Source organism: Panthera pardus, unplaced genomic scaffold (assembly GCF_024362965.1).
Source record: "Panthera pardus isolate Hobbes unplaced genomic scaffold, ASM2436296v1 HiC_scaffold_7, whole genome shotgun sequence".
Taxonomy (NCBI): Eukaryota; Metazoa; Chordata; class Mammalia; order Carnivora; family Felidae; genus Panthera; species Panthera pardus.
The window spans coordinates 81959674-81972205 of record NW_026527002.1 but is presented as its reverse complement, the minus strand read 5'-3'; the positions used below and the strand labels follow the sequence as shown (position 1 = coordinate 81972205).

Sequence of the window (12532 nt, the reverse complement as noted above, 5' to 3'; positions counted from 1 at the left end):
AGACAGAGAGAGACAGAGCATGAACGGGGGAGTGTCAGAGAGAGGGAGACACAGAATCTGAAACAGGCTCCGGGCTCTGAGCTGTCAGCACAGAGCCTGACGCGGGGCTCGAGCTCACGGACCGCGAGATCATGACCTGAGCCAAAGTCGGCCGCTTAACCGACTGAGCCACCCAGGCGCCCCTTGTTTTTGTTTTCTAACGACGGCATTTGCTTTGGGCTGAGAGGTGGGCTGGAGCCTTGGGGTGTCACGCTCAGGGTCCGGACTTGGGTTGGTGGGTGACAAAGAGGACTTTAAATATCTCCTTTCCCAGCCAGACAGCTTTCTGAGGGCCAGGTCTGTGTCCTGCTGCACCTGTGTTATGTGACAAGCGTGGCTTAAAAGTGAGGGGACGGAGGGGAGGGAAAGGCGGGCCCCCAGCCGGAGCCCTGTGGGGGTCCTGGTGGCATGGTGACTCCTGGGTGCCCCCAGACAAGTGGCTGAGGAGAGGCGCGGAGGTGCTGAGGTGGCGTCAGGCGGGATGCTGGTGGGGGAGGTCCAGAGGGCGGGACAACGGGAGCGTGGACGAGGGCGTCCGGGCTGCAGGTGAGTGAGCACGCGGGGGACGCTGGGGAGGCGGAGGCCAGGCTGGGGACAGCACCCCAGGGCCCCCACAAGGAGGAGAAGAGGCCCATGCTCCGAGCTCAGGGGCAGCTGGACAAGCAGAGCCGGGGGCTGGGGCAGGGGCAGAGCCTTATACTGGGGGCCCCGGGGAAGGGGTGACAAACCAGGAGAAGGTCTGCCTGGGCGAGGGGTCTCGAGCAGGGATTGAGGCCCAAAGAGTGCCCAACACTTGATGATAAGGGACACTGGGGGCCTTGGTGAGATCCGTTTGGGGGATGTCATCGGGCTGGAGGTGCCGAGGGGTAAGAAGGGTCGTGTGGGGGCTGTAAGCGGTGTGTGGGAGGGAGGACGTCCTCCAGGACAGAGAGGAGGCAGGCGGAGCACTGGCCTGAGGTCCCTGGGGCAGGGGAGGCCTCGGCCCGGAGGGGCATCTGTGGCCTTCGGCGTCTGTGGGCACCGTGGGGTGCTGGGCCGTCCGCACGTGTGGGGGCTGGATGTGATCACCCCTTGCCATTGAGGGCCATGTGGGTGTGAGCAGGGAGGAAGGTGCCCACTCAGAAGATGCGGAACAGGAGGCTGTGGGGCCTGCTCTCTCTCCTCTCCTCCCCTCTTCTGCCCAGGACGGCTTGGGGCCTGGCTTAGCTGCAGAAGGGTTGTCTGTCCAGGGTGGTCAGCTCTCGGCAGGGACCTTTACTGCCGTCCTGAGGCAGAGGGGTTGTGGGGGCCAAGGACAGGATGTGGGGGGACGCTCTGCTGCCCGCTGTGGCTCCGGGGCCGGGGACAGATCCGGGAACCAATTCTGCAGGAAAGGAAGACTCTAGAAGGTGTCTGCGGTAGCTGGTCTGGGGTCTGGGTTCAGACGGGCTGGTGGCCGGGACGGTGGGGTTAGGGGAGACCCCCCGGAGGGTGCGGGGTGCAGGACTGCAGGTGTGAGGCAGCTGTGGGAAACCAGAAAGAGGTGTCTCATGTCTTTTTTCCGTTCTTTGGTTTTTCAAGTGAGTGTGTATTTTGAACTTTTGAAAGCGTATCCTTTCCCCCTTCCTTCTTAGGCGAAAGGCGGCAGGGAAAGCTTATAGAATAGGCACCAAGGTGGCCCTGAGGGACGTGGGGTGGGCTTTGCTGTTGTCTCCTTAGCAACTCGCGCCTGCTGACGAGGACAGACGGCCCTGTGGTAGGTTCCTGTGGCTGCTGGAGTAAGTTGCCAGCATCCGGTGGCTGGTGGCCCGAAACAACAGAACTTTACTCTCTCACCCTTTGGAGGCCACAAGTCCAGAATCCAGGTATCGGCAGGGCCGTGCTCCCTCGGAGGGCTCTGGGGCAGACCCTGGTGGCCGCTGGCTGTTGCCCTGGCTTGTGATGGCCTCTGTCCAGTACCTGCCTCCGTCTTCCACGTGGCCTCCCCCTGTGTCCTTCCTCTGCCTCTTGTGAGCATACGTGTCCTTGCACTTGGGCCTCCTGAGCCAATCCAGGACGATCTTATTTCAAGATCCTTAATTATAACCGCAAAGACCCCCCTTTTCCAAGTAAGATAACATTCGTGGGCTCTAGGGATTTGGAGGCAGACATGTGTTTTGGGGACCACCATTGAAACCAGTGCCCCCCGGCCCCCTAAATCACGTCTGTCACGTACAGGCTGCCTTCCTCTGATCCGATATCGGTGAGGGTCTGGATATGGTCCTGGGCAAAACTCCTGTCTGTCTGTGGATTTGTGAAACTAGCCAGCCAGTCTTAACGCTTCCAGAAGACGGTGGTGGGACTGGCATAGAATAGACACCCCCATTCCGAAAGGGGGGGAAATAGAAAGGGATAGAGGGGCTGACCAGTCCCCAGCAAGTTTGAACCCACAGGGCAAATTCCTGAGAAAACTCCTTCTGGCTTGATGCTCTGCTGTCCGGCCTCCGCCCCTGGCCTCTGCTCTGGGGTCCCCTACTCCTTGTCCTTGCGGGGCAGCCCATGAGCTAACCTGTGAGCACAATGAGAATGCTGACCACCTCCGTCCTCTCGCATCCTGCCTCTGCCCCCTTCCGTCCCAGCTGGTGGTGTCTCTGCTCCTACAACATTCTCACAGGACCTTGTGTGTCACGGGGATCCGTGGCTCCCGGACAAGAGGGTTCTCCACGGGACTTTTCTGGGTGACCCCTCTCCGTTCCCGGCTTCTGCGGAGACGGTTGACTGGACCAGGGGGCCAGACGTCTAAGCTGGTCGGCAGGGGGCTGTGTGGTCGCGGCCCTTGGCACTCTCTCCAGGCCCGCCTTCCCACCAGGTACACGTTCTGCCACCTGAACAGGTTGTGACCTTTCCTGGGTCATCAGTGCCGGTTCCCTTTTTGCGTAACAGCCCCTTCCACAACTTGTGTCTTTCCTCTCTATCTTTCTGATCTTTCCCATGCGCTGCAGAGGAGGTGGGTCACCCCTCCCGCTTCCCCCGGGAATCTCCTCGGCTAAAGGTCCAAGTTCACCACTCGCAAGTTCGGCCTCCTCCTAGCAGCAGGACAGCGTCCAGTCGCGTTTCCTGCCGCTGTTCCATAGGGGTCTCCTTGGTCCGCTTTCCAGTGCGCGTCCCTCTCCTCCTTCTGAGTCCCCACCGGCATCGCTCCAGCACCTGGGTTTCCACCAGCGGTTCACCGCAGCCCGGGCTTTTTCCGGCATGTTCTTCAGCCCACTGCCCGATTCCGAAGCCTCGTCCACACTCTTAGGTGTTGCTCACCGTGCCCCGTAACAAAACCTTGACCGGTCTCCTGTGTCTGCCGTAGCAAATCGCCACAAACACGTGGTCTAAGAACCAGAAATGTATCGACTCTGTTCTGGAGGTTAGAAGTCCAAAGTCAGCGTGTTGGCCACACTTTCTTGGGAGGCTCTAGAGGACTTCCTCACCTCTTCCAGCTTCTGGTGGCTGCTGGCATTGCCTGGTTTCTGTGGCTTTTCCTCCTAGGGTCTCTTCTGTCTCTCTTAAGGACGCCTGCCACTGGGTTGAGGGCCCACCCACGTGATCCAGGGTGATCTCATCTTGAGACCCTTCGCTTAGTAACATCTGCAAAGACCCAATTTCCAAATAAGGTCACAGTCGGTTGTAGGCACCAGGGGTTCAGACGTGAAAAGATCCTTTTTCGGGGTCGCCACTCCAAGCCCTCCCCCAAGTGTCCCTCCAGTGTTGGTTGATGTATCGTAAAACTTTCACATCTCTTTATTTTGTGCTTGTTGTTTAAAAAAACAAACAAACAAACATGCATAGCATTTTGTAGTACGGTTTAGTTTATAATTTTATAATTTGGTATTATAGAGTATTTTTAGACACATGTAACTTCTCTTCTACTTAATGTCACAACAGGAACATCTTTCTATAACATTTATTTACAATACGATATCACGTAACATAATATTGCTTTGTGTGGTAACCACATCCTATTTAAACTAATGCCCTCTAAGAGAACATTCGGGTTATTTTTGGTTTTTCAGTTGTTTTAATTTTTTGCTTTTCGCTGCAAGGAGTGGCTTTGGAGCTGGGTTGTCGGGTGTATCTGTGACATTCGTTTGAAATAGAATTTCTGGGTCAGTGGTGTGTAAAATGTAAGGCTTGTCTGCACCAAGATACCAGTTTTTACCTATCAGATTGGCAAAAATCCAAAAACTTGGATTTCTGGATTGTATTGGTGAAGCTGTGGGAGCCAAGCCAGTGACGGTGCACATCCCATCCAATCTGATCAGATCAAGCACCGATGGGAACCATGCTCCCGAGGGGCCTCCCGGGTGACAGGCCTCCGGGGGTGGGGTGGGGGGACTGATGGAAAATCGAGGGTCCGACAGGACACGGGAGGTGTCACTTTTTGTGTTAAAAGGAGAAAAATCAAGAATCGTGCTCGTATTTGCTTGATTTTCCATAAAGAAACTGGAGAGGAATAAACAGGAAGCCAGCAACGGTGACTCCCAGGCTGCGTGCGGGTGGGAGGGGACAAGCTAGGAAGTCTTCTCACGTGCTTGCCCTGCTGGAGGCAGGTGGGCGTTTTCTGTTCTCACACAGCGGTTAAGGGGTTTCTGAGATGTTTGCTGGGTCCTGCACTTGAGTCTGCTGCAGTCCCTGGGGACTCCCTCCTCTCCCTGCCCGGCACCCACGGCACCCACGGCACCCACGGCACCCACGGTAGAGCCCCTCCCTCCCCCCACCCAGCAGCCACCGTAGGGCTTCAGGCAGACCAGGAACCTTGCTGCTCCGTGAGTGAGGGGCTGAGGTGGCTGTCCCAGCGGGAGGGCTGATGAGAGCTGGAGTTAGCATGAATGCAGGGGTGAGCTGGGGGAGCATGAGTCCCCGCTTCGTGGGCCCCAGTTTTTATGCCTGGGGGGCCCTTCTGCACTTCAGTTCTGATTTTTGTCTCATTCTAGAGGGGTTTATATCTAGCATTGCTAATGAAGGGTTTTTTTCTATCACATTAAAAAAATTTTTTTAATGTTTTTTATTCATTTTTGAGAGACAGAGACAGAGTGAGAGCGGGGTAGAGAGAGAGAGGGAGACACAGAATCCAAAGCAGGCTCCGGGCTCCGAGCTGTCAGCAGAGCCCGACGCGGGGCTCGAACCCACCAGCCGTGAGATCATGACCTGGGCCAAAGTCAGACGCTTAACCAACTGAGCCGCCCAGGTGCCCAGGTGGTGGTGGTGGGGGTGGGCAGCAGGATTGTGGAGGGACCTGGCAGAGTCCTGGAAGTGGGACAGCGTGGGCCACCAGGAGGTGAGAGAGGTGCTCGCCAGGCCCCGTGCAGCGGTGGAGGCGCTGGGGGTGGGAACGAGGACGGCGTTGGAAGATATTTGAGGGCAGAATGACGGAGCGGGGGACGTGGGGGTGGGAGCCGGCATCCCGCAGCAGTCTCTGGCAGATGCCTGGTAACCATGCTGTTCTTGAGCGGGGCTGCACGGAGACAGCTGGACGGGGCCCAAGGTGAAAGCCTTCGCCAGGGTGTCCGGGAGCCCTGGCGGGCACCCAGCCTGCTGCTGCAGTGGGCCTAGACTTCCCCGGGGCCTCCCAGAGCGGCTGGCCTGGCTGGCTTCCTGCTGTCATCATCCTGCAAGGGGCGGCTTCCCAGGCGGGACGTTTGGCTCCTGCCCCGGCCCGAAGCTTCCCGAGGTGTAGGCAGACTCTGGGCCATGGCTGTGGGGCGAGACGGCCCCCGTGCTCACACTTGCCGGGCACAGTCTGTGGGGTTTCACCGGGCCAGGCCTTCGCCGGGTGATTGTCGGAGACCCTAAGCGGACCTGTGTGGGACTGCCCGGATCCCCTGCCGTGGGCCCCAGCAGCGCAGGCTGCCGTGGGGCGGTGGGGGGCAGGTTTGAAACTGGGGAACCATAGGGAGGAGTGCCAGGCTGAGGGCGGGTGGGGTCTTGGGAGCAGTGGGACTATCCAGATGGGAGATGAGGTTGCGTGGGGGCAGGGGCAAGGGTCCTTCCTTGGCCCTGGCCCATGACTCAGCCTGTCAGCGTCTTCCGCGACTTGTGAGGAGGGCTCTGTTCGAGATGGGGGTGCTGGGAAGGAGGGAGCACCCGGTTGTGGTGTTAGGGCTCAGCTCAGGTCCCAGGGACCCCGAGGGCGTGTGCTGCCTCCTGGAATTTGCAGAAAGCTTCAAGAGGGTTTGGCCTCGCTTGGGGTGAGAGTCTGTGGCCCGGGTGACCTGCTAGGGCCCTAGTTGGGCATGAGAGAGCCATGCTGCTGGGTCAGGCCATCTGCCCTGTTGGGGACCTGGAGATGAGCTCCTGGGCAGCGAGGTCGGTAAAGGCTGAGGATGTAGGGGGGGCCAGGACCTTCCCGTCTCTCCCACGGGACCTGGATAACCTGCGCCCTTTCCTCCTCACTGCCCATATCTCTTGCCCCCGGGGCCCTTGTCCAAGGTAGTTTGAGGGACCTCCCTAGCTTGGTGAAACCCACCGACAGCTGTTTCCAGCCCCTTTCTCCCTGCTCTGGCCGTCTCTAGTCTTTGGGGCTGACCGGACTCTTCTCCTCTTTCTCTGGGCCTTTGCATGAGTGGTCTGTCTTCCTTTGCTTGCTAGAGGCAGCCTGTCTTTTGGCTCTGACGTCACTGCCCCTTCCTCTGGGAAGCCTGCTCTGAGAAGGGACCAAAGAACAGGCCCAGTGTGTCCCGTGGAGCCTTTCCAGGGTCCGCGTGGCTGCTCCCCACTTGGGAGGCCACACTGCGGCTGCTGTTTAAGGCACATTCAGCAGCAGCAGGCTGAAGACACCTCTTCACTGGATTTTCCGGCTGCCGCCACTTTCCTGGAAGCCCCCAGTTGCACGTAGCGCAGGGGACTGCAGTGGCCACTTACAGGTGGGCAGCCCCATGTGAGGGGACCAGTGAAAGGTCTGGGACACTCCTCTGGTTGACCCGACGAGCGGGCCTGAGGCCAATAAGGGTGGCTGCTTGGAGGAGGTGGCCCGGCCTGGAAGGAGACTGAGGCAGGCTGGCCACATCTTGTGGCAACAGGACACGACCAGCGTGGGAAGGCAGGGTGCACCTGGGGCTGACATCTTAGGTGTGGGCACGGCTCCCGCTTTATGGCTTTGTGAGGTGCGACGATATAGACTCCACCCTGGCCCCGCCCTGCCAGTGCCAATGCCCGCATTCTGCCCCAGAGGCTGGCAGTGACAGTCTTCTGCCGTGGCTTAGGAGACTGACCCCCTCAGCAGCGACAGCAACAGTAGGGGTGGGGGGAGCCGGGAGATGTGCTGGGGCCTGGACTGATGGTGGCAGTGGTGGACAGGCTGGAAGGTAGAGCCCCAGGACCTGTGGGGCTGGCCATGCAGGGACGGGCGCTTGCACAGTAGCCCCAGGGGGGTGGCCTGCACTGTGGACGGTGGATCGAGGTGCACCTGGAGCTGGGGGGACGAGGGCATCCCAAGACAAGCTTGACTGGGATCTGCTGAGTGGAGAGCTGGAGGCTGGGGTGCAGTGTGGAGTCCTGCTGGACATGAAACCCTAGCAGTCAGAGTGGAGAGAACATCTTGAGTCATAGGACTGAGCGAGGTGGCCCAGAGGAGAATGGGGGGGGGGGTGAGGGCTTGGCCTCCCGGGGAGAGGGGGGTGGGTGGGCAGAGGCAGAGCCGCTGCGGCGTGAAAGGTGGTGAAGGGGCTGATTTAGGGTCCTGGGGTACCACTGCCGGCAGGCCTCCGGCTCCTGCCCTGGTGGGATCCGCCTACCCGCCGCAACCAGGGTGCTGGTCCAGGAGGTCGCGGGGCGGCTCAGACCTGTGGGTATCTCCTGCAAGGAGTGAGTGGCCGTGCACGAACGAGCCGGAGGGCACTGTGAGGGGCTGTGCGGTGGCCGGGGGGTGGGCCGTCGGAGCGCACCTAGGGCCCGGCAGTCTGGCTGGAGTTAGCGGGGTCTGGCCGCACGAGGTGGGGGCTGGAGGGTGGGGGCGGCGCGCCGCGGGGGCTTGCGCCAGGGCTGCCGTGCCAAGCGCATCGATCAGCCCAAGCCCCGCCCCTGACTGGCAAGCCCCGCCCCGGGCCTCTCGGCTCCTCCCCCAGGCTGCGGCTCTGGCCGGGGCAGTGCGTTGCGGGGCTGGACTCTGCGTGGCGGCAGCCGCGCCGCCCTCAGTCCCGACGGAGACATGGACCCCTCGAGAGCCATCCAGCAGGAGATCAGCTCCCTCAAAGGTGCGGGCCGGGGCCGGGGCCCGAGCCAGGGGGCGAGGACCAGGCAGTGACCTCCAGCTGCGTGCAGCCCCGCGCAGGGCCGCGGTCAAGGTCTGCTGCCCCTGGAGTAGCCTTGGGGATAGGGAGCTGGGGCCGCAGGAGCCCCCAGGCCCGTGCACCGCCAGGGCTCCAGCTGGTCGGGGTCCGCCGGGGGTCGGCCGGGGGCTACTCTTGCCGCAGCCCTGCGGCCCTGCGGCCCTGCAGCGAGCGTCGGGGGGCGGGGCGGGCTGCTGCAGCGGCGGGGGCGGGTCGGAGGTGAGCTCTGGCTTTCGCTGCGGGTCCGCCCCTTTTCCTCCCGGACTCTGCGGAGCCCCCGCCCCGCTGCCGCCCTGCAAGCCCAGCGTCCGAGGGGACAGGCCAGGGCAGTGGGTATCACTGCGGGGAGGCGCCAGGCGGGCTGGCCCCGGGCAAGTCCACACTGCGGCTCTTTGTTCCGGGGTGGGGGGGCCGGGGGCTGCCGGAGGGCTCCGACTGGTTGCCCTGGAAACCTGGAGGGCCCGGAGTGCGAGGGGAGGAGGCCGCCCTGCCTACCCGCGCTGGCCCTCCCGGCGCCGAATCAGCCGCTGCGGCTGCGGTTCTGCAGGGTGGGGGCGGGGCAGAAAGGGGGCATCCTTCCAGCCCTGGGACTTTGTGGGGGGCGCCCCCACCCAGGCGCGGAGAGGGGCGAGCGGGGGGGGCGGGGGGGAGCGGAAGCTGCCGCGAACATCTTGCTCCAGGCTCCTACCTGCTGCTCCCCTCGGCCGCTGGGGGCGCCCGGGCTGCTGGGAGGGAGGGGGATTCCCTACCATGCCCCGCCCCCTTTCTGCGGAGCCCCACGTGGCTGCCACCTCGTGCAGGCCCGTGTAGGAGGAGAGACCTTAGGTCCAAGTGCTTGGGAGGCCTTGGGGTGGCTTGGCATCATTTTGGGAGGGGGGGCATGGGTTGGCTTGGGGAGCGGCTTGGGGATTTGGGGGGATGAGGTCGGGAAATCAAACCAGGAAGATGACATGGGGTAGGCATGGGGGGAGAGCAGGAGGTGAGTGAGGGGCTATGGGTGGGCAGGGGAGAGCAGGAGGTCTGGGGGGCAGGGCCGAGGGACAGGTCAGGAGAGTGGACGAGCTCTTCGCACACAGGTCTGGGGGAGCGCTGGGGGACTGCTGACCCGAACCACAGCTGCCGCTGGTTCTCGAAGCCCCAGCCCGGGTGGCCGCGAGGGCCCGCAGGCGCCCCTGGGCTGAAGGGGCGTGGACGTGTCCATCGCCGCGCTAGCGGTGCGTCCTCCCGGAGCCCGTCGCCGTGTGGGCTGGCCGGCTTCCTGCCCGGCTGGCTGCAGGGGACTGGCGGATGGCGGGGGGAGGGGGGAGGGCGCCGCAGTGAGCTGGCGGGCGGGGCCGTGCGGACCGGACGGTTGGCTGCGTCTTCAGTTTCCACCGCCGCGTCCGCCAAGACCGGGCGCACGCGTGTGTGTGTCTAATGAGTGTGCGTGTGCATGTATGTGTGAATGTATATGTGTGCATGAGTGGGGGGGGGTGGGGGCGGTGCTGTTTGGACCCGGCTCTGCGGTGCCATGGCAACCGCCCCTTAAACCCGCCCCCACCCGTTGCCAGTTGGCCGCCTGCCCACGGGCGCCTCCCACCTCGGGATCCCCCACCCCCGCCCTGTTGGCCCTATTTATAATCAGTTCCCGGGTTAGCTGCGCTTGGTGGGAATGGGTGTGTCGGCTTGGGGGAAGGGGAGAGCGTGGCTGGGTGCGGGTCGGGGCAGCACGGCGTGGAAGAATGCGGGGAGGCACAGGACATCCACGGCTGGGTCCTCAGCTGTGGGAGCCTGGAAGTGACTGATGGGTGTGGCCGGATCCGGCTCCAAGGCCCCACCGGGCAGCTCCTGGACCCTGCTGTTGGTCCCCCTTTGACTTGGGCCCCTGACCGGCTTCTGGTGTGGCGCTGCTCCCCCTACTCCTTCCCCGCTGGTCCACGGGCAGGGGCACTCAGGCCACCCAGGGCGGGGCGTCTGTGTGGCAGTAGGGGCACCAGGCCTGCCTGGGGTGGCAGGGATTTGGTGACTTTGATTTCCTGTGGCAGCTGAGAGTTTCTGGCTTCCAACAGCTGGCCTGGGGCTGCTCAGACACCCCTCTCCTGTGCCCGGCTCAGAGTGTTTCGGGGTCCCCTTTGATCTGGCCTGGCATGGGAAGTGTTAAAGAGGGCGGCTACCGTCTTGGGCCTGGCATTTGGAGGTGGGGGCTCTGTCCCTTTGCCTGTGTGATGGACAGCGGCCAGTGGTGTCCAAAGCCCGCCTGTCCACATGCCACTGCGGTCCCCCCTCCGACCTCTGCTCCCCAAGACCCCAGCTTTCCATCCAGATTTCTGCCCCCCAAGACCCCAGCTCTCCCCTCAGACCTCTAGTGCCCCGCCAGGCCCAGACAGCCCGGTACCCGCCTTCAGATCCTGCCTTCAGATCGTCGTGAGTCCGAGAAACCTGAGACCACAACCCTGAATTGGGTCCCCAGCCTGAGCCCCCCCTCCCCTGCTATTCCCGACCCCCCCCCCCCCCAGCCTATTCTGCCACCATTGTAGATTCCAGGTCCGGAGCTACTGTGGTACCCCCTCCCCCTAGTCTAAGAAACCTTGAAGGAAGTGTTTAGAAACTGACGTAATTTCTGACGCGGAGCTGTGGGGCCTGGAAAGGGGGGGCCTGCGGGGGGGGGGGGGCTGCCATGGCAAGGTGCCCCCCACTCTGTGAGGGGGCCCCCCACTTTGCGAGGGGCCCCGGGGGCTGTGGGTGGGAGGGGCCGCCCATGCTGCTGAGTCAGAGGGGGCCGGCCCCGGCGTCCCGGAGGGAGGGCGGGCCGGCGGGAGGCTCGCGCAGGCGGTGGGCAGGCGGCAGTGCCGGCCGGAATCTCAGCGAGCCAGGGAGCCCGGCTCGACAGCCACAAGCCGCGGAGCCCGTGCCCTCGAGCCCAGCCCGCCTGCCAGCCTCCGTCTCGCCCGGTCCCGAGGTGCCTTGTGGACCTCCTCCCTGTGCCCCGCCCGTCACCCTCGCCTCTGGGGCTCTGGCAGCCATGGTGGCGGGTATGCTCATGCCGCTGGACCAGCTGCGGGCCATTTACGAGGTGCTCTTCCGTGAAGGCGTGATGGTGGCCAAGAAGGATCGGAGGCCCCGCAGCCTGCACCCTCACGTCCCCGGCGTCACCAATCTGCAGGTCATGTGCGCCATGGCCTCGCTGCGGGCCCGGGGCCTGGTGCGGGAGACCTTTGCCTGGCGCCACTTTTACTGGTACCTCACCAACGAGGGCATCGCCCACCTGCGCCAGTACCTGCACCTGCCGCCGGAGATCGTGCCCGCCTCTCTGCAGCGCGTGCGCCGCCCTGTCGCCATGGTGATGCCTGCGCGGCGCGCCCCCCATGTGCAGTCTGTGCAGGGGCCCCTGGGCTGCCCGCCAAAGTGGGGGCCGCTGCCCGCTGAGGACCCTGCCCGTGAGGAGCGGCGGGTCTACCGTCGGAAGGAGCCTGAGGAGGGGGCACCTGAGCCCCCGGTGGTGCCCGCCACCGCCCCGGGGAACCTGGTGAGGCCTGGCCCGGAGCCTGCCCCAGCCACAGGTCAGCTGCGTCCTGCCCCCAGCCCTGGGGGATGGGAAGGGGGTGCCCGGGCGCAGCCCTGGTGGGCTGGGGGTGGCAGTGCACATGGGGGAGCTTCCCTCACACCAGCAGGTGGTGCTGTCTCTGCCCGAGGGTGCCGGGCGCCCTGGTGCTGGACCCACGTGGCTCCTCCTCCCGGCTTGAGGACCTTGGGGTGGGTGGGCCACTGCCAGCCCAGCCCCAGGCTCCCCTTCGGGCTAGGGGTGGGGCTCGCAAAGCCTGGACTGGCAGGACCAGCTGTTGGCACAGCCCTGCCCCACACCAGCTAGCCTCTCTCCCCAGCACTGCCCTGTGCCTGTGCCCCGCTCACTCCTGTCTGCCCCTAGGCCCTCTCTGCTGGAGGCCGTAGCTTGCAGGGAGGAGCCGGAATAATGCGGGGGGCACTGCTCTCCAGCAGCGTAGCCCAGGTGAACTGGCTGACCTTTCTGAGCCTTGAGTCTGTCTTTTTTTGGGGGGGGGGGGACAGCTGCCCCTGTGGTTTTGTGGCCCATATGGTTTCGTGATGCGGTATTGTTCCTGGGAGCCTGGCCGGCTTGGAGTTGGTGAGGGCCGAGGGGGCAGCTCTAGGTTGGGGGAGAGGAGGAGACAGCTGGCAGACGCACTGCCTGGCAAACCAGTGGCCAGGGTGTGGCGGCACCGGGC

General features: G+C 63.5%; 1 protein-coding gene across 17 annotated transcripts in view; it reads left to right on the top strand.

Annotated features, from left to right (window-relative positions):
- The window catches only part of PLEC (plectin), a 56002-nt gene that overhangs the window by 9438 nt on the left and 34032 nt on the right, over positions 1–12532 (top strand). For 7 of the 17 annotated variants that reach the window (XM_053896234.1, XM_053896229.1, XM_053896227.1 and 4 more), the window contains exon 1: positions 11136–11851. The exons of 8 other annotated variants lie outside the window; for them this stretch is intronic. In XM_053896234.1, coding sequence (XP_053752209.1) covers positions 11314–11851 — 538 coding nt within the window. In that variant the 5' untranslated portion in view covers positions 11136–11313. Of the gene's footprint in view, positions 1–8131; positions 8238–11135; positions 11852–12532 lie in introns of those variants that run through there. 2 more of the 17 variants (XM_053896248.1, XM_053896246.1) reach the window with 1 other exon arrangement.